The 20,732-nt window shown below is 37.5% G+C and overlaps 2 protein-coding genes across 3 annotated transcripts; both read right to left on the bottom strand.

The window, feature by feature from the left end:
* Window positions 1–8,895: 8,895 nt before the first annotated feature.
* LOC109236542 (F-box/kelch-repeat protein At3g06240-like) lies at window positions 8,896–9,771 on the bottom strand. Its single transcript, XM_019402734.1, has one exon. The coding sequence runs from the start codon at window positions 9,769–9,771 to the stop codon at window positions 8,896–8,898; it is 876 nt and encodes a 291-aa protein (XP_019258279.1).
* Window positions 9,435–16,796, bottom strand: LOC109236558 (serine hydroxymethyltransferase, mitochondrial-like). Of its 2 annotated transcripts, none has more exons than XM_019402754.1 (16): window positions 16,585–16,796; window positions 16,437–16,487; window positions 16,187–16,273; window positions 15,768–15,889; window positions 15,521–15,597; window positions 15,264–15,388; window positions 15,055–15,147; window positions 14,373–14,465; window positions 14,091–14,288; window positions 13,196–13,300; window positions 13,038–13,103; window positions 12,851–12,928; window positions 12,384–12,495; window positions 12,013–12,123; window positions 11,732–11,899; window positions 9,435–9,779 (listed from the first exon to the last, which is right to left on the bottom strand). In XM_019402754.1, the coding sequence occupies exons 1-15, from the start codon at window positions 16,675–16,677 to the stop codon at window positions 11,751–11,753; spliced, it is 1,560 nt and encodes a 519-aa protein (XP_019258299.1). In that variant the 5' UTR covers window positions 16,678–16,796; the 3' UTR covers window positions 9,435–9,779; window positions 11,732–11,750. The 2 variants fall into 2 exon arrangements, with proteins under 2 accessions (XP_019258299.1, XP_019258298.1); XM_019402753.1 differs by lacking the exon at window positions 9,435–9,779 and adding an exon at window positions 11,139–11,440.
* Window positions 16,797–20,732: the final 3,936 nt, after the last annotated feature.

Below are 20,732 nucleotides of genomic sequence, written 5' to 3'. Positions count from 1 at the left end.
AGACTGGGATACGGGTTTGGGTCACTCAGGGGCTTCGTTTTGGGCTGAACTAACTGGCCCAAATGTTTTAATCTTAAAGAGCTTTCAAATTTATTAATTCAATTAATTTCATTCTTCTTATTTGTTTTACTTTCTCTTCTCTTTTTATTTATTTAAATTTTGGATTTTATTAAGTACAAAATTAAAATATAGCCAAAATCTGATTTAATTCTAAAATAAGACTAATTAATTTCTCAAAAATTAAAAAAATCCTAGTTTAAGGAAAAATCAAAAAATTGAAAGTAAAACAATATAAAGGGCTATTTTTAATTATTTTCTCCTATTTTCAATGATGTTAATTAATCTAAAAATCTAAAATTGGGTTCTAAATGCAAGTATGCTATTTTGTAATTTTTCTTTTCATTTTTTATGACAACTAAAAATGCACACAAAAATACAAAATCATGTAGTTAATTCCTAAAAATTCAAATACTAAAAGAGAAATTCTAATTTTAATGAATTCTATAGGAGTAATTTAAGCGCGGCAAAAATCACGTGCTCACAATGTCAAGTCGGGCCTCAGCATAAACCCACAACTCATATGCATGACGAGGTCGATTCGCATCCTCCGTCCTCAAGACGGATAACTCAGCCTCCAACTCCTTAATACGGCCCTCAAGACCTGCCACTTTGAGTGCACAAGTCTCTTATTCTTTGGCCCGCTCCGACTTACAGGTACGAAGGGTATCCTCCAAAACCGTCGCTTCAGAAATGGTGGCCGCCAGTCTGTTAGCACCCACATTCAGCTCACTCCTAAGCTCATCAATCTTCGCCGCATCGCGCTCAATTCAGCAGTCAAACCGGCCACCTTCGCATGCAGATCGACATTCTCGGCCATAACGCCCATACTTAACTCCAGCTCATCCTCCTTCGCCTTAAGAGACGCTTCGAGCTCACTACTACGGGCGATGGCTCTCACCAAGTCCTCGTCCCGTTCCCTCAATTCTTCGACCTTGCGCGCCAGTTGGTCTTCCCTTTGCTTAAGCCCTTCACGAAACAGTTGGAAGTTCGGGTCCTGAGTATAGATATCGGCCATCGCGCGGTGCTTGGTGCGATATTGTTGATATTTGGAAGACATCTTCTCGTAGATGGCCATTCTTTTTCTTTCCCGGTGCTCACGCTCGGCCTCCATAATGAGAGTCTGCCATAAAGAAAGAAGTAAAAAAAAAATATAATAGGCAAGAAAAACCAACAAAAACCCAAATAGCAAGAGAGAAGAAAACTTTACCCGCAAAGCCATGCCGGCAACGCTCTGAGATAACTCTACGTCACTCATCGTTCTGAGCACCTCATTTTCGGGGGCAGCGCATAAAGGGGCTAAGGCAGAAGCCACCTGCTCATAATTTGACAGCAAGTTGTAATTCCCGGGGATAACTATATGTCGGTCGGAACCCTCCGTCCTGACCTCTACACAAGTGTGGCATTCCGTAAATTCGCGAATGTCCTCCGGGTCTACGTCCGAACCTGAGCCTTCGCCCTCAACAGGCGGACCCCCTCCGATGTTGGAGGACGCACCTCCCTCCGTAGAACGCACCGAGCTACCTCCTGGGAGAACCCCTTCCATTTGGGGAGACCTACCCGCCAAGATGGCATCGGCCATGAAAGTAGGTACGGGTGCCGTCTGCGATGCACCTACTCGGCTTCTACTAGTGTCCGCTGCCACCCCTTTCCCCAGCTCCACTCTCCTCTTTTCTCGCAGTGATGACTCATCCCCATTAGAGGATTCATCCAAAGGGTGAGGGCTCGGGACGGAAGAAGCCTCTTCACTCACGACCAATTCTTGAGGCCAAAGGCACGCGCAAGTATACGCGGTCGTCAAGTAATAAAGTGACTAAAAGTCGGATGTCAATCCCACGAGGACTTGTGATTAACTATTAACTAAATTAGACTATCTTAATTATCTAAACAAGAATTAAAACTAGAAGTATTTGATTCTAAACTAATTAAATAAAGAAATATAAATAATGAACTTTGAACAGAGAAAGAGCAGATTTTTATGATATCAATGTAATGAAAACGATCTAGGGTTATGGGCTATCTAACATTCCTATTGTATTCTTCAATTGAATTGACTAACTAATTTATCTAGTTTATTGGTTGACATGGTTAATATTGCTCATAAGAATCTGTCGAGTTCTTACTCGCCTATTCAAGCTAACCTAACGCCTATATGTCTATGGAGTTGGAATCAACAAGAACACATTTATAATTCCTGTAAATCAACCAAGCAAGGCAATTAGGTATATGTCTATCCTAACCGCGAATCCGTTCCTCGATGCCCAGGTTCAAGAACTTGCTCAACTCAAGCCTATATGCAATCTAGAATTCCCACTTTTGAGTTCAACTCTAGATTCGTAGATAGTATTCAATTGGTGATCAGGCAATCAAATAATTAAGTGCAGGATTGAATAAATAAACCAATATTATAAACTAAGAAATCAAAATCAATATCCGAATAACAATAGTCATGAAAGAACCACAACCCTAGAACGTGAAGTTTAGCTCCACATAGACATGGTAGCAAAACAACAAAGCATACAAAGAAACATAAAATTATAAAGATTGATGGAAGAAAAGATAAAACCCGGCCTCCACGGCGGCTCTGTGCTCTCCCTTGGTTAAAAGTTACTCTCAAAAACGTTCCCCCTCTTTCAAAATAGGTTTAGAACCCTTTTTATACAAGTTAGGATCGTGTAGGACCGAAATAACCTTGTCCCGAACAAAGTAGGAAAAATCCCCGCTTCGAGAGTTCAGTCCAGCGCGTCGCGCTGGCCGTGGCGCAGAATACAGTAGCGTTTTGCGAATTCTAACTCTTTTTTTTGGCGGCCAACTTCCAACTTTCCTTATAAACATCTTTTTTTCTTCTTTGTTTTCTTTAATCTTCAATCATCAACCAATCATTATGTCCCCTCTCTTGTTTTAATTGTTACAATTTTACTGCACCTCATGCCACGTAGACAAACATCTAAGTCCTCCATTTTCTCCATTTCATGTGCTCCTCCAAAATTGTCTCATCCATGTAGAATATCCTCTTTCCGATTATAATTTCGTGCTTTTTTCTCTTTTTGCATAATTTTTGCTTCGAATCTTTCTATTTTCGCACCGCGTTATTCCTACACAATTAAAATATAATATTAAGCATAAAGTGATATAATTAATACTCAAAAGATGATTAAAGGTACAAGAGTATGAGGAAACAATGGCTAAATATATGCAGTTTTGGCCGAACATCACCAATCCTCGAGAGGAACCTTCTATTTGGAGTGGTCGAGTACAACCCCCTCGAGCTGGTTCGGCTAAGGTAAAATGCGTTCCCGCAGTAGCAACGGCTTGTCGGAATGCAGGGACTGGGGCCCTGCGCCTGGATACCCCTCGACCTGCCATCGTAAAGAATCGTATCAGTAGTTAACGACATATGACGAACGATGTAACATGAACGAAGAAGCTTACCAGATGAAACCTTGGGGCCGGAACGTCTCACGAAAGAAGGCCAATCTCGGGTCTCTACTGCATGGGGCAATAGACAAGCCACCCAATCCTTTATGTCAGTAATAGGGCGGGGTGGACGCCCCATAGCTACAAGCAAGAAGCAGACAAACTATAAGGAACGAAGAAGAGAAGAAAGAACAAAAAGAAGAAAGAAGTGGCGACACTCACGTCTATCATTCCAGCGCTCCGGGAACCTAGCAGGGTCGGATACGATGTGGGCAGTTCTGACGAAGAAATACTTGTGCCAGAACTTACGACTTGCCCGGTCGTCGGTTCCAACTACTAACCCTTTTGTTCCACAATGCCACAAATGCACCATCGTGCCCCTGTGAAAGCTGGGCGAGAACAGGTGCAAGAGGTGATGGACGCTCACCTCACCGCCAACTCTGCATACTTCATCAGCAGTAAAAGTACCTTGAGCGTGTACGGTGAAAGTTGTGCCGGGCAGACTGGATAAAATCTACAAAATTCCTCCGCTAGCTGAGGAAGGGGGAAAGAATAACCAATCACAAAAAGGGTACTCGTAAAAGGCGCAATACCTAGGTCTGTGGACTTCCACGAAGTCCATTCTCGCCGGAACCATATCTACATGGGCGGGGATGTTGTATTTTGCACGGAGAGCGTCTATATGAGCTTGGTCCGTCTCAGAGATCACTGGGGGAGGAGTCGGAGAAGGATCTTTGAGGAAGTCACTCCGGGATGAGGGGTGTCTCGGCAGTAACTCCTCCACGGTAAGAAAGCTACCCCCCTCTTCCACCATTATGTCCTCACCACCGGAGGGAAAAGCCACGGACAGCGGGTCCGCCTCAGAAACCCCTTCGTGGGATAGATGTGTTCTAGGCATTGTTGTGGCAGGAAAGATATTAGAGTAGCAGAGGAAGTGTAGGTGAAGAATGAAGGAAGGAAAGAGTAGAAAAGCTGCGAGAACGAATGTCGGAAAGACGAGGAAGAGTAACTGAAGGTGAAATGGCCAAGAGTTTTTGAAATAACAAATCCTCCACCTATTTATAGGATTGGGTAGCATCGGGATCGAAGCGAAAAGCAGCTAAGTGTCACCGGAATCGAGGCGAAAGGCTGCAAATTGGTACCAAAATCGAAGCGACATGCTGTCATCCTCAATCTCGAAAACGCGCGTAATGATGATGAAAAGGAAGATGACGTCATTTCATGATGCGACAGTCGATACCTTGCTGAGCACGTTGACCCCCTGCAGTTGACCAAGATGTGGTACTTCACGAAACCAAATTTCTCCGCGAAGGGCAAACGATGTCCGCTTATCGAGGACGCATCGAATTGCGACCTCTACAAGCGGAGGGACTAACTGTATGGGTCCAAGTGGGAATAACTTTGTAAAAAGGGGTTTTTTATTTTTCTCTCTCTCGGTAATATCTCTAAGAGACAACAACAATTGTAATACTTTCCGATAAGCATTTTCTAACATCCAATCACAGATCTTCATGAGATTAAATAATTTTTGTGTGTTCATTGCCTATCTTCTTTCGTTCTAAGTGAATATTATTCTTTACTAAGATTTACCTTTCATTTTCATTGATTGATTTGTCCAAAAGGACTGGGATATCTTTTGATACAAACAATAAATTAAGCTCATAATTGGGGCGTAGTCAATAAGACTAAGTTGTTATGCCTGTTCCTATAAGAATTGCGGAGCCACCACTAATGGTAATAGAACTTTGTGCAAAATATGAGTTAATTGATAACTTATATTGCCCGTTGAAATCTCTGCTGCTATTAAATGATCTTTGGCGAGCTAATTGTGTGGTAAAAAGATGTAGAATAAAAGGTTTTCACGGAAAATGTAAAGACACACAATGTATATAAACACAAATGTTTACCAAGTAACCAAACCATATTCACAATCTGCACTTCAACAGAAAATATAAAACAGAGTGAGCATATATTATCTCATATTTTCAATCAAACATAAACTAAATGACAAAATTCTATTAAACTCAGTTCACCACCATATTTTGTTTTTCTAATAGCAGACTTCTTCCCATCTTTGTACCAAGCAAAGAATGACACCAAAATCACCTCCATTCAAAGTCCTTCATCTTCGCTATCTTAAAAAAGATCTTGAATGAGATCCAAGACATCGCGTTGCCTAGGACACACGTTTTCCCATTCGATGGAAACTAGACTCTCCCTGTAATTAAAAATAGAACTATAACACCGCTCTTTGTTTTTATCAAGTAGATGTGTAAATTCATGAGTTTTAGAGTCATATAACATGTATTTTCATGACGTGAAAATATAAACTTATCATGACCCCAAAACCCTATAGGCTCACACTCAGATATTGTAGGCACCACATTAAGAAGTCCTATCCTTGTAGGAACCACGTTGAGAACTTTACTCCACAATCTTTCGCCGTTCATCACCCATACATGAATTGGAGGATCAGAGTAGTTGTTGTTATGATCACCGTCGAGATCAAGATGACGCACTAGTAGGCAAAGGGACTCCTTATAGATAGTGAGATCACAAAGATCAAATGCTGGTATATGGTTAGCCCATGGAAATTCACCAAACACTTCATTGTGCATATCAAAATATATCGGATTAGCTAGGAGGATTTGCTTATATGTATTGTGAACGGCTGTAACAGTAGTAATAAAATCCATTGAAACAGGTCGAGCTCATTATTGACCTATGCATTAATAGATGAGCATCAAAATTGCAAGTTATCTTTTTCCATAAATATAAGGAATAGACGCATCTTGATCATAAAGAAACCAAATGCAAACCACCTTGTAATCTTGACTTATTGGATCAAAGCCAAAGCCAAATACACTATCAGAATACCTAAAACAAGATTGGGTAAACTTGGGAAGATCTAGTGAAAGAGGTCTAAACTCTCTTGTAGCTGGGTTCCACAAAGCCATGGCTCTGATATGAAACATTTAGCAAGAAAAATAAGCCATCAACAGGACCAATAAATTAAACTGATTCAAAAATTGTACTGGAATCTGTAAATGACTAGGCTTTTCAGGAATCAAACCGGGTAATATTTTATCGGACAACACATACGTTTGTGAGATCACATATTCGCCATAAATAGGTATTAAGAGACGGCTAGGGTTTTCTTTGTGATGAAGAGCTTGTAATAAGAGGGTACCATTTCTTATGCACACATTTGAATCGTAAAAGAGATTTCACAGGCAACCTCACTAGAATCTCTGTTACCAGATTATCAGGCCAATTCGAATACACCATGACAGAGAGGAGGTGATTTTTTTGTTAGGAAGAATATATATATATATATATATATATATATATAGAGTTGGGAATAGGAAGGTTGTTGTGACATGTTCCATAGATGAGGATTGCTATTTATTTATTTTCTTATTTTTTGGCTTCTTTTTATTAGAAAAAATTTTTAATATCTCAAAAAGAATTGTTTAAAAACATGTCTAGGTTCATTCTTTTAATATTATATTAATGAATCTTTATTACACTAATCATTTTGAATATTCTTTTAATATTTGTAACAACTAATTTGATAAGTTTGAATTCAATCTTTGACAATTGAATAGCTATAATAACTTCAACATTACTTGCTATTGTGTTTGGTTGTCTTTGTTAATTTTTGTTTTTCTATTCCTAGTTTATAGTAGAAGAGATTGTTGAATCCTGGGGAATACGCCTAGTAATATTCATCACGGTGTGGACGAAATATACTTAAGAAAAGTGTCCTTGACACGCCTCGAGCTAATTCTTATTCTCCGTAACCAATATTTTTACAACACTTTTTCCTATTATTTTGGTTTCGTTTGTGTTCTAATACAAAGCTTCCATTTAGGATTGCTACTTATATTCTCAAAGCCACGTTCTTCCAAAAATAGTGGAACGGTTGCCACAATTAATAACAATTACCGTTGCAAGTTGAAAGGAAGCCAACATGTAGAATGTTACAAAAGTTTTTATAATTGTAGCATTTAAAGTAGTAAAGTAACACTAACACTCTTGCTCTTCACCATCAATCTTTCCTCCATTTTGGTCTTCATAAAGCTTAATTAGTACACAGACCATATATACATCCAACAAAGAAAAGTACGATTAAACTCAGAATTGGATCTGGAAGAGAAACCAATGTAGCGATTTAATGTTAGAGTTCAATCTTCCACACACACACACACACACACGAAAAAAAAGTAGGAGGAGGAGGAGAGACCACGACATTAGAGCAGTGTCTGGAAAATTTGATCAAGATTTTATTCATCTATTGCAGGTACTTGGTTTTTCCTAGGGGTGTTCATAAAAACCCGAAAAATCGAACCAAACCAAACCGACCAAAAAAACCGATACTTTTTTGTTTGGTTTGGTTTTGATTTTGAATTTTAAAAACCGACCAAATTTGGTTTGGTTTTGGTTTTAATCAAAAAATAACCGGAAAAAACCGAACCAAACCGACTATAGGAGTAGCTATTTCAAATTTATTATTACACCTATATATATGTATATTTTTATACAAAGTTTCCAAAAATTTATGGTGAATGTTAATCGTTTGCACTTTTAGTACAGTTCTTTACCTTTATATTGGTAGTTTTCTTTTATTAAGTGTAAGAATCCATTTCATGTTAAAAAAAATACACTTTTAGTTGAGTCCTTAAATTATTCATCACTATTTGATTCAATTATCATCAATATATTTTAGTAAATAATAGATTTCTCAAAGGGCAATTGATTTGATAGTGTTACGTTGAAAATACGTGCGCCAAAATATGTGTTTGGTAGTGTATGTCTTGTATTTAAGAAAAAACTAATAAATAACCGAAAAAACCGAAAAACCGACAAAATCCAACATAAAAGGAATCGAGAAAAAACCGACTTAATTGGTTTGGTTTGGTTCTAATATTTGAAAAACCGACTTACTTGGTTTGGTTTCATTTTACGGAAAAATCGATCCAAAACCGAACCATGAATACCCCTAGTTTTTCCTTTAGACTTTCTATTGAAGCGTTGGTAATTTTTTTTATCTTTTTTATGTGTGGTAAAAAGATGTAGAATAAAAGGTTTTCACGAATGTAAAGACACACTGTATTTGTCTACCTAACCAAACAATATTCACAATCTTTACTTCAACAGAAAATATAAAACAGAGTTAGCATACATTACTCATATTTTCAATCAAAGATAATCTAATAGACAAAATTCTATTACACTTAGTTCACCGTCTTTGCACCAAGCAAAGAATGACACCAAATTCACCTCAATCCACTCAAAGCTATGTTGCTCGGACTCTTCGAGAATGTTGTTGGAGGCGTGTCAAATTCCATAAAAGTAATGTATTTTTGGAGGATTCGATACAGATGCGGTAGCATTTTAGAGAGTCCCCACAACATAGATTCAAAGTTCTTCATCTTCGCTATCTTCAAAAAATTCTTGAATGAGATCCAAGATATTGCCTTGCCTATGACAAACACTTTTGCCTTTGATGGAGACTAGACTCTCTCTGTAATTAAAAGCTGAACTATCACACCGCTCATCATTTTTATCAAGTAAATGTGTAAATTCATGAGTTTTAGAGTCATATAGCATTATATTTTCATGACGTGAAAATAGAAACTTATCATGACCCCAAAACCCTATAGGCTCACACTCAGATAGTGTAGGCACCACATTAAGAACTTCAGTCCTTGTAGGCACCACGTTGAGAACTTTAATCCACAATCTTTCGTCGTTCAACACCCATATATCAATTGCAGGATATGTAGAATTTATGTTATGATCATCGAGAAGACGTACTAGTAGGCAAATGGACTCCTTATAGATAGTGAGATCACAACTATCAAGTCTTGATATATGGCTAGGCCATGGCATCTCATCAAACACTTCATTGTGCATGTCAAAAAATCGTATTAGGACTCGTTTAAAGGTATTGTGGCTGACTTTAACAATTTTGCTTGCACACCAATAATAAAATCCATTCACACAGGTCGAGCACATTATTGAGTTATACATTAATGGATCAGCATCAAAGTTGCAAGTTATCTTTCTCCAACAGTCATTGACTAATGAATAAACGGCAGCAAACCACACACGAGGATTAGACCCATCTTCATCATAAAGAAACCAAATGCAAACCACCTTGTAATCGTGACCTATTGGATCAAAGCCAAAGCCAAATATGTTTTCAAAACAACCAGGACAAGATTGGGTGAACTTGAGAAGATCTGGTGGAAGAGGTCTGAACTCTCTTGTAGCTGGGTTCCACAGAGCCATATCTGAATCTTTGAGCAAGAAAAATAAGCCATCAACAGGACCAATAATCTCATCTAACTCTACAGGAATCTGTAAATTATTAGGCTTTTCAGGAATCAAACCGGGTAATATTTTATCGGGCAACACATGAATAGTGGTGCCGGATTGTGAGAGATCATCGCCATAAATAGCTATTAAGAGACGGCTAGGGTTTTATTTGTCATGATGGTGTTTTCTAACAGAAAAAGAGCTTGTAATAAGAGAGTACCAATTCCTGCACACACATTTGAATCGTAAAAGAGATTTCACGGGCAACCTCGCAAAAATCTCTGTTACCAAATCATCAGGCCAATATTAGAATACTCCATGAGAGAAGAGTTATGGAGGTACAAGAATACGAGATATCCTATCTATTTATTTTGAGTTGTCTAAGACGGCTGATTTTCTTTCTTCACATAGAATAATTATAGTAGTATTGTATTAGGACAGGCAACAACGAGCCGTGCATGTCAACTAGGGCTCTAAATTAAACCTAATGTGAAGGAAATATTATATAGACTAACTTTTTTATTAAGTCCTTACTAAATGTGTAAACACAAAATATCCACCAATCACCATGATCGTGTAGTGTTTGGTCTGATTTTTCTATCATATTTGATTTTTTTTTTTAAAGAAAGGGCAAAATATTTACCATAATATTATTTTCTTTTTCTGAAAATAAAATATAGATCTCTTTCATATTTGACTACTTATTTTTCATGGAGCAAAAAGTTGTGTACTTCTACAATATAAGTTGATAGTTTTTCAATAATGTAGTCCTTTAGGATTGAAGAGTCATATTTAGGGAAGAATTTATTCTTTTGATATTAATTTCTGTAGTCTTTCATGCCGTAGATGTCCATCTCCTTCCTCCAATATTAATATAGGTCAATTGACCAAACCATGTTACAATATTCTCTTTTGGTATATTTCTGTATTTTGTAATCCCATTTATTGTCGTTCAAGGCTACTTTGTTTGTTTCAGCTTTGATCCCAATGGGTAGGATTTTCCATATCTCCACCTGAGCTATGGACATTATAAAGCAAGAAATTTAAAATGATATGTTGATCGATAAAAATAATTTTGAATGTTTGCTTGGAACCGAGGGTCGACCGGAAACAGCCTCTCTACCTACATACGGTAGGGATAAGGCTCCGTACATAATACCCTCCCCAAACTCCCTATTTGTGAGATACACTGGGTTTTTTATTGTTGTGGTAGGCGGCATTGATTGAATTCTAGCTAGAACTTATCTTTGGCAGGGACATATGTTATAACTCTTAACCCAAAACCATTGGGGTTTTCTTTGGTCAAGTTGTGTTCACTTCACATGCATAAAAGCTATAACAAACATTTCACCATCTTGTCCCTTTTCTTATTATACTTCGATGCATTTGCGAGAGTATTCCAAAAAGGGCTTTCTCTAAACCATCTTGGCTTTCTCGTCCTTCTCTAAACCAAGAATGAGACGAATTGAATTTTGGAACAGTTGTTTTACAGCTTGAAAATTACATCTGACCATGACTTTGATTTAGAAAATAATACAAATGTGATCCATGTAACTCTTTTCCTCGCCTGCAGGTGACTTCCAGAAGACTTCTAAAGACAAAGTTCTAACTTCATTGGAGAAAAATGCCTTCCGACTCGATCCTGATAGCAGAATAAGGCTACTAAGGGGACAAGGAAAAGTAGGAAATTTGAACTAAAAAGGCAATCATCTAGCACATGATATATTCTTCGAGAAAATCATGCGGCAAATAAACAGTTAGAAAGGAGCCAGTGAAAGCAAAATTCCAGAATGTGGAGCAAAAGGAACCCTCGCATTCTTTTGGATAAGTAAATCGACCCAATGTTTGAATACGTGATTTTACATTGTGGTATAAACAGAAATAGACAACAGAAACTCCTGTTTTGGGGAGTAAAGTAGGACAACAGAAGTACCTCAATACTAGATCCCAGCTCAATCCTTGTATTTCATTGTTTCTTTCTCGAAACCAACAGTAGGAAATTGTTTTGCATAGTCCTCAACATCCTGCCTTAGCCAGGCAATCTCAGATTGAATTTTGGAGTCTGAACTCAAGGTTTCCACAAAGTCCTTCAACTTTGTTCCTACGTTTATTAGAAACCAATCTTCGTAAGTAACATTGTTAAATTTTTAAAATATATTATATGATAAGGGGAACTTATGTATTCCGAAATTCATAAGACGAAAATCACCAAACCTTGGGTCTCAGCCTTGACCTTAAGGGCCAACTTCACAGCAGCATCAAAAAATTCAGCCACTTTCACAAAATCCTCCTCGGTAAATCCCCTAGAAGTCAGAGCTGGGGTTCCTGGATCACAGCATGGGAAGGGGTAAATTGACTTGACATAATTGCTGCTACATGTATGTCACCCTATAATGGGAATAATTTTCTGTTCTATTTACTCATTTTAATTAGTGCTTTTAATTTCACATTACAAGAATAATTAGTTAATACTAAGATATAGCCAAAAGAATATTAAAAGGTTTTCTGTTAATTCATGAGATGCTGAAAACAAAATTTTCCAGTTATTTAAGCAATCATAAATAGGGAAAAATTAAGTTCTTTACCCATGCGAATGCCACCAGGCACCATGGCGGATACATCACCAGGCACAGTGTTTTTATTGGCTGCAATATGCACAGACTCTAAAACCTTCTCAACCCTAGAGCCATCAATACCCTGAAGAAGATATTTACCAAATGTACCATGTCAGCTGGTGACAAATCATAAATAATGTAACGACAGGCACATATCAGGAGAGTTCTCCATTGGCGTATTCGAGGCTGGTCAACTGTACTAGAGGTGGCTCCCATGTTAGATATCAGGGTTGAACTTCCAAATTGAAATGCACAAAGTTGTCTATATTTGACCAGTTTCTTTAGTGAAGATTTTGCAAATATACACAACTCTCAAGAAAAAGTACCTACATTCTTTGAGGTCTCTGTTGGCAAAAATATCCGCAATTTGAATTACAGGACAGTAAGCTCTCAAAATGAGTTCCAAATGAACAAAGGTAAATAGATTATTTATGTACCTTATTTCTTAAATTTACTAAAACCAGATGATTCTCAGTCCCACCAGAAACAAGATCATATCCGTTCGCCAGCAAACTCTGCGAAATATTGTGATGAGAAATAAAGACATGCAACAAAAGCATCAAATAACCTCCCTCTCCAGGAAAAATGATCATACACTAAGCTATATGAGTAAGGACGTAGTACCTCAGCAAACTTGGAGCAATTGCTAAGAACTTGCTCTTGGTATGCCTTGTATTCCGGTGTCATGACCTAGATAACATACAAAGAGATGTTATATAAATTACGCCTTGTAAGGAAACCCTGTGAACATTGGAAACAAACACAGAAGACGAATTACTTACTTGTTTCAGAGCAACGGCTAAGCCAGAAATTGTGTGATTGTGGGGACCTCCTTGAAGTCCGGGAAAAACAGCTTGGTTGATTTTATCTTCATAGTCATACATCACCTGCAGAATTACGCTCGGACTATTACTATCTCATTACAGTTTATCTCTTATTCATTCAAAGAAAATGAGATATAAATTGCTATCATATTTCAACAATGGGATTTTTGTGCTTTTCGTCCAATCTTTTGTGTTAACTCCGATTTGATATTCTTAAAGGATAGAGATTAAGGGTCTGACCTTTGATTCATTTGAAAAAAGCCAATTTAATCAAGCACAGAGAGAAATTAAACCGATATTTGAGACCCCACAAGTGTCTTATGCCCTTTGACCCATTGGCTATCCCCAGCTTAGCTCCTTAAAACACTTAAACCTTGCAAACTATTTATACCCTCCACAAACACTTAAAACCACCTTGCAGTATAGTCCATAATGATGCAGCGGTTGCAGATGGTCTTTTGACAGTGTAGGGAACAAGGTAGTAGTGGGTTAATGGAGGTACATGAGTTTATGGTGTGTCAAAGGGGGTAGGTTTACGAGGTCATAGGAGAATCTGCGGGTTGAGGCCAACAGAGTTTGGTGGAGCCCATTGTATTTTCTTAATACTGCGTATTAATTAAATCTTACCTTATTAAAAAAAACAAAAAAAACAAAAAAAAAAAAGAAAAAAAAAAGAGAGGTTGGTGGAACTCATTACATAAGCTAAAGGTTAATGTGCTGGACATGGTAACTGGAGAAGTAAACAAACAAGTTACAAGGATGGACCAACTACAAATTGTCAATTCCTAGATTTCAGTTCCAAAGAGAATCGATACTAAGTTCTTCATGTTATTTAACTTCAGGTCAAACTCACTTCTTTTCCTTGTTTGTTTATCTCCTTCAGCCCTTTTCTGAAAAAGATCATTGCCCCACGTGGACCACGAAGTGACTTGTGAGTTGTGGTAGTAACAACATCTGCATACTCAAAAGGAGAAGGAATGACTCCAGCAGCAACCAAGCCACTGATATGTGCCATGTCTGCCAAGAGAACAGCTTTTTGCTTGTCACATACCTGTCAATCACTCAAAATAGAGCTATCTTAAAAAAGTGGAAAATATAGTAGTGGGAACAGGCACCAAAAGGTTTATTAGCTTACCTTGCGGATACGTGCATAATCATATAAGCGAGCATAAGCACTTGCACCAGCAACAATTAACTTTGGTCGAAAGAGTACTGCACTTTTCTCCAGCTGGTGAAATGGAAATTAAACAACAGTTAGTTGAAGAAAATAACAAGACTAAAAGCCCGGGGGAAGACAAAAAGAGGGAAAGGAATCCAGGTAGCAGCTTAGATTTGTAAACACTAACACATGTTCCTTTTTCCCAGACAAGACTAGCATAAACATCTGTGGTATGAAGTCACCTGTTCCTACAGTATTCCTAGCTCAACAGCTTACACTTTCGAGCCGAAACAGCAAGAACTTACCTATCTCATTTCCCCAATATTGTTTATTGAACATGCTTAGAAGCTATAATAGAGCCTGCGCCATGTGGACAGTGACATTGCAAAACATGCCTAAGCATATGAAGTAGGAACAATTTAAACCAAAAGTGATGTTCTATTGTTTGCAAATTCTACGATGTTGCAACCAAGATATCAGTGCTGTAGCCTATTACACAGGAATGACAAAGGATACTTTTGGCTTTTTTATATTTTTTGAGCCGATGACTACTGAAACTAGTAATTCATAAGTAGCCAAAAAGGTGCAGCGAGACACAAGAAAAAGAATTGCTTGTAATCTAAATCATTCCCAATTAAACAGACAAGTAACAGGTTACCTGATCATAGTCAATATAACCCGTGCTCTCATCCAATCTGTATGGCATGGTCTCGAAAAAGATAGACACAGCAGAAATTTTCTTTGTGTCAGTCTGCATAGCATGAACAGAAATAAGGACATTGCAGGGAAATATAGATGACAGTGAAATACTCAGAGATACTAATTCAAGAGAACAGAACCTGATAACCAAAAAAAAAAAAAAAGAACCTGATAACCATGTGAGAGATGTCCACCATGAGGAAGATCGAGTGCCATAATTCTCTCATGAGGCTTTAATAAAGCGGTGTACACTTGAAAGTTTGAAGGCGATCCAGACAACGACTGAACGTTGACTGCAGCAAAATTCATTTAATATTTAGCATAAAAACTATTATCAAAAGCCTATAGATCAAGAATAGAGCCATATAAGTTCTGTTAACATCTAGTGATCCACTCAGAATAAAGTTTCTGCACGATGTAATTACCTCCCCATTTGGCAGGATCCAAGTTAAAAACTTCTAATGCACGTTTTTGACACAATCTCTCTGCCATGTCAATGTACCTGTGTAGGACAATAAACATGCTTGGTAACTCTTCCCAATGATATTCAGTTAGCAACGAATGATAGCCAGAATGAGCAGAACTTGCTGATCAGCCAAAGCAAGTTTATCAATGTCGCAGCAGCTTAGATTACTTCAACTCAATCAGAGAATGAAAACAATTTGAACATACTCATTTCCTCCATAGTATCTAGCACCAGGATACCCTTCACTGTACTTGTTGGTCATTACTGATCCAACTGCTTGCATCACAGACAATGACGTAAAATTCTCTGAAGGGATAAGCTCAAGGCCCTACAAATTCATTGTTCATACATATAAGAAAACAAACTTTTAACATAACAGGTACTTGCAAAAAGTACTCTATTTATTCCAATTTATATGACATATTTCCCCTTTTGAGACTTAACAAAATCTTAGATACAGTCCTATTTCTATACAACTTTCAAAATTCAAATTCATTAAGCTAATCAACTTTTAAAATTTAATTTCATGTTTTCTCCACTAAACTAATTTTTAAGTGCTAGTTTAACATTTTCCTCCATAGGAGTATACAATTAGTGATAACATATACCAAATACGATTACGAACCTTCCATTGCCTAGCTTTCTCATGCTCAATGATGTCGGCGATCTCTGGATCGATATCCTCAAGTGGCGCATTCAGCTGCTTTATCCACTGATAACAAATAACCATGAGCAGACATTGAAAGCACAACATATTTATTGAAGAGACAAATTGTTACTAGTATTGGAAATTTACATAAATCAAAGATCCACAACAACAACAAAAAAGCGTGAAAATGAAAAGGCGGATATGTATTATGATTCGATTTACTAACCGTAACACGCGGATCCTCCCTTTCACGAATTGCTTGATTAGGCAAAGACGACTGTTGTTGGAAAAAAATAAAAAAAAAATAATAGCAAAATGAATATCACCAGCTTTAGAAATCAATAACAAAATATTAATGGATCTATATACTCCACCATGTAATAGAGAGAAGAGCCATTGGAGAGAGGACGAAGAAGCTTAATGGAGGAACCATAAGAGAGTTTACGAAGAGTCATAGCCATTGCCATTTTTTGACTCTGTAATTTGGTCCTTTGCGCTCTATGGAAGATGCGAGCTTTTTCGTTTTGGTTTTTGGGTTGGTGTTTAGGCCCCTGGCCTGGGGAACTTTGGGGGAGGGGGCGGGGGGTGTGGGAGGTTGAAGATCGTGACACTTCTTAGTGGTTTGGTGAATTTGCTTTTGCTTTTTGAACAAAGGTGGCACTTCAATTTTTGGTTGTTGTAATAATGACACTAAAGTTTAAAAAATTATTTCTAAATTTAGGAATCTTTTCTATTAAATATAAAATAAAAACTGAGAGATGGAACAGAGTTGTTCTGAGCAGAACGTCAGTAGTTAATCATCTCAAGGTGCATGGAAGTTGGTGAACTGATCCAATCGTCATTGGAAATTATATTTAAAGAAGAAAAAGAAAACATGGAAGAAAATAAAAAAGAAAGGCGAGCCTTCATATATATCTTTTTTCTTTTTCTGCTATACTATTATTAATACCCGCATGATGTGCGGATACTATTATAATCCCATAAAATTTTATATACATAAATGAATAACTATTGGCAGAAACTCAAATATTAAAACCTCATATCTATGGAGTAATATTACATGGAGTAATAACTAAAAAAATATTTATTAATATCTTAATTTAAATTATAAAAAACATATTATATTGTTATCCCAACATAATTACCTCTCACAACAACATCAACTTCTACCGACCTAAGTCACACAATTTATTACCTTTAGGGTTCGCTTGATAGGAAGTATAAGAATAGTACTGAATATGGTGTATTAGTAATGCTGACAGTATTTTTTATTCATTGTTTGGTTTGGTGTACTAAATCATTGGATAATTTTTTTTTAAAAATTAATAATTTACAAAAATTACCTGCACATTTTTTAACTTTGTACACTATTTTTATTGCACCAATTTTATTACCCTCCACATTCTTTACTCTTTCTAAAGCCAACTTCTTTTATATGACAGCAAAATTAAAATATAAAACTAATTAAAATATTGGAATTAAAAGAGAAGAAAATTTTAATTGCATGACATATAATACACATACCAATTATTACAAAAATGGGTAGATTTTTAACAAATAAAAAAATTCAGTTTATACTTTGAATGAATTCAAAATCAAATGTAGTATTAATATAATATTATTTTGATTATAGTAGAATGCTAAAGAAAAAAATAATTAAAATATCACAATATAAAAATATACAAAATATATATACAAAGTATTTAGAGGGGCAATTATGTCTTTAATCATATTTATGCAAGTATAAAATCCTTGCATTGCTAAGATCATGGTTTGCTATGCATTAGTTATACATAGGATAATACCAAATACGATGTATAATTAATACTTGTATTAGTTATACATATGTTAAAAAATATTGTGACGACCCAAAGGGGTCATCACCTGTTTTTAATTAAATTCTATGACTCCGAGGCCTTGAAAACCTCATTTAGAGTCGCCTCAATTTGCGTGCGCAGTCCGAACGCATAGCCGGAAAGCTTAAATATGAAACTCCGTGAAAAATGCTAAGTTTTGATGTTAAAATGAATAAATTTGACCTTGGTCAACGTTTTGGGTAAACGGACCCGGACCCGTGATTTGACGGTCCCAGAGGGTACGTAGGAAAATATAGGACCTGGGCGTATGCCCGGAATCGAATTCCGAGGTCCCAAGCCCGAGAAATGAACTTTTTTGTAAAAAATCGTTTTCTGGAATTGTTTAAGGAAATTTGAAATAAAAATTGATTAGAACGTGTTGGTATCGGGCCTGTATTTTGGTTCCGACGCCCGGTACATGTCTTATATATGGTTTAAGTCATTCCTGTGAAATTTGATTGAAAACGGACGTCGTTTGACGTGATTCGGACCTAAATTGCAAAAATTGATGTTTAAAGGAGTTTTGAGAAATTTCATTGATCTTGAGGTTTAATTCGATGTTCATGATGTTATATTGGTGATTTGATTACACGAATATGTTCGTAAGATGTTTTTGAGGTTGTGTGTATACTTGGGTTGGAGTTCCGAAGGATCGGGTGAGTTTTGAGTAGGTTCCGGGATGCCGTAGGCTTAGAAAATTAGATGTTGCAGGTTCAGGAGTTGCAGGTCTATGAATCCTCTAATGCGGTCCGCGAGAAATCGCGTGCGACCGCGGAGGGGCCAGCGCGGCCGCGGTCGCCTTTGTGCGGGGCGCGGTGAAGGCTGTGCGGCCGCAGTCGGCTTTGTGCGGTCCGCACAGGGTGCTGAACTGCAGGTCTTCAGGTAAGCCTGTGCGGCCGCGGTCCATTTAATGCGGTCCGCACAGGGGGTCTCAGAGGGGTATAAATAAACGGGATTTTCAGTCATTTGTCACTTTTCAAAACCCCAAAAACAGAAGAGGCGATTTTTCAAACAACCTTTCTTCTCCAAAACATTTGGTAAGTGATTTCTAACTCATTTTCTTCACTCCTTAACACCTTTTAACATGATTTCAACTTCAAATCAAAGCTTTCATGGGGAAAAATTGTGTGTTTTGGGTAGAACCTAGGTTTTTCTAAAATTGGGGATTTGGACCTCAATTTGAGGTCCGATCTCAAAATAAATTATATATTTGAGTTCGCGGGGGAATGGGTAATCGGGTTTTGGTTCGAACCTCGGGTTTTGACCACGTGGGCCCGGGAGCGATTTTTGATTTTTTGGGTAAAACTTTGGAAAACTCATTTTCATGCATTGGGGTTGATTCATTTAGCACTTATTGATGTAATTAAGTAATTTGTGATTAGATACGAGCGAATTGGTGGTAGAATCAAGGGGTAAAGCTATAATTGAGGCTTGAGTTGTGTTCAAGGCATCGAGGTAAGTGTTTGGTCTAACCTCAGCCTGAGGGATTAGGAGTTGAGTCCTATTTGCTATGTGGTATTAGTCGTGTACGACGTATAGGCATGGTGACGAGTATCTATACGTTGGTGTCTAGCATGACCGTGAGTCTTTATATGGTGAATATCTTGATTTCATTGTATTCTTCATGCTTTGGTGATGATTTCTAGTTGTTGTGGAAAGTTTGTGGAAGGAATTGAGACCTTTGAACATCTTGGAGCATTGGCTCGAGTTATATTATGAATTGTGAAAGTATATGAGATGATTGAACCCTTTGGAGCATTGGCTCAAGTGGTAAAGCGAGTTATGAAGTAAAAATTGAAAGATGGAGAAAGAGTTATTGAAAGGTTCCCTTGCCGGCATTTAATTATTTAATTGTTGTTCCCTTGCCGGAATTTAATTGTTTAATTGTTGTTCCCTTGCCGGGATTCCTATATGTTCTTGTTTATTTCCCTTGCCCTTGTTTGTGATTGTTGTTTGGGTGAGGAAGAGTGTTAAAGCACGAAGGGTGATGCCGTGCATTGTTTTACNCTAATGTTATGCTGGTGAGGACGAGAATAAAAGTACGAAGGGTGATGCCGTGCACTTATTTGATTTCTGCTCCTGGTTGACATTGTAGTTATGTTGTTCCTTTCTTTACTTGATGCTTTATTCGGAACTGTTATCTCCCCGCAACATGTTTCCCCCTCCCATCCTTACTTGATTATTTCTGCTTTGTTTCCGCTGTATATTGTATAATTGCACAGGTTTATGTGGTAGTCTGGTCTAGCCTCGTCACTACTTCACCGAGGTTAGGCTAGGCACTTACCAGCACATGGGGTCGGTTGTGCTGATACTACACTATGTGCTCTTTTGCACAGATCCAGGTCCTGGAGTAGCATTTGGTCCTCAGCAGTAGCTTGGGAGCTATCCTTCAGTCCGAGACTCCGAGGTAGTCCTGCTGGCGTTCGCAGGCCTGGCGTCTCTTCTATCAGTTTTTATGTTCTGTTGTCATTTGTACTTGAGACAGACTATGTTCTTTTCTTTCAAACACTTATTTGTAGTAATCCTAGACAGTCCGTGGATGTTGTGACACCAGGTTCTGGTTAGAGGCATGTGTTGGTCTTCAGGATATTTTGATTTTATATTTTATTTAAGACTTCCGCTAAATTTCATATTCCGCTGTAATTTATTTGTTTATTATAGGTAAA

This window comes from Nicotiana attenuata, unplaced genomic scaffold, assembly GCF_001879085.1.
Source record: "Nicotiana attenuata strain UT unplaced genomic scaffold, NIATTr2, whole genome shotgun sequence".
NCBI classification, from domain to species: Eukaryota; Viridiplantae; Streptophyta; class Magnoliopsida; order Solanales; family Solanaceae; genus Nicotiana; species Nicotiana attenuata.
The sequence above is the reverse complement of the archived record's forward strand: the minus strand, read 5'-3'. Positions and strand labels throughout refer to the sequence as shown.

What these genes read in the sequence shown, in the direction of transcription:
- LOC109236558 (XM_019402754.1), bottom strand. Translation starts at nt 16,677, where the DNA reads ATGGCAATGGCTATGACTCTTCGTAAACTCTCTTATGGTTCCTCCATT. An exon ending in AGAAAGCTAGGCAATGGAAG is followed by an intron (nt 15,890 to 16,186) that starts GTTCGTAATCGT and finishes ATGAATTTGTAG; the next exon opens with GGCCTTGAGCTTATCCCTTC. An exon ending in TAAACAAACAAGGAAAAGAA is followed by an intron (nt 13,301 to 14,090) that starts GTGAGTTTGACC and finishes GTAATTCTGCAG; the next exon opens with GTGATGTATGACTATGAAGA.
- LOC109236542 (XM_019402734.1), bottom strand. Translation starts at nt 9,771, where the DNA reads ATGGCTCTGTGGAACCCAGCTACAAGAGAGTTCAGACCTCTTCCACCA.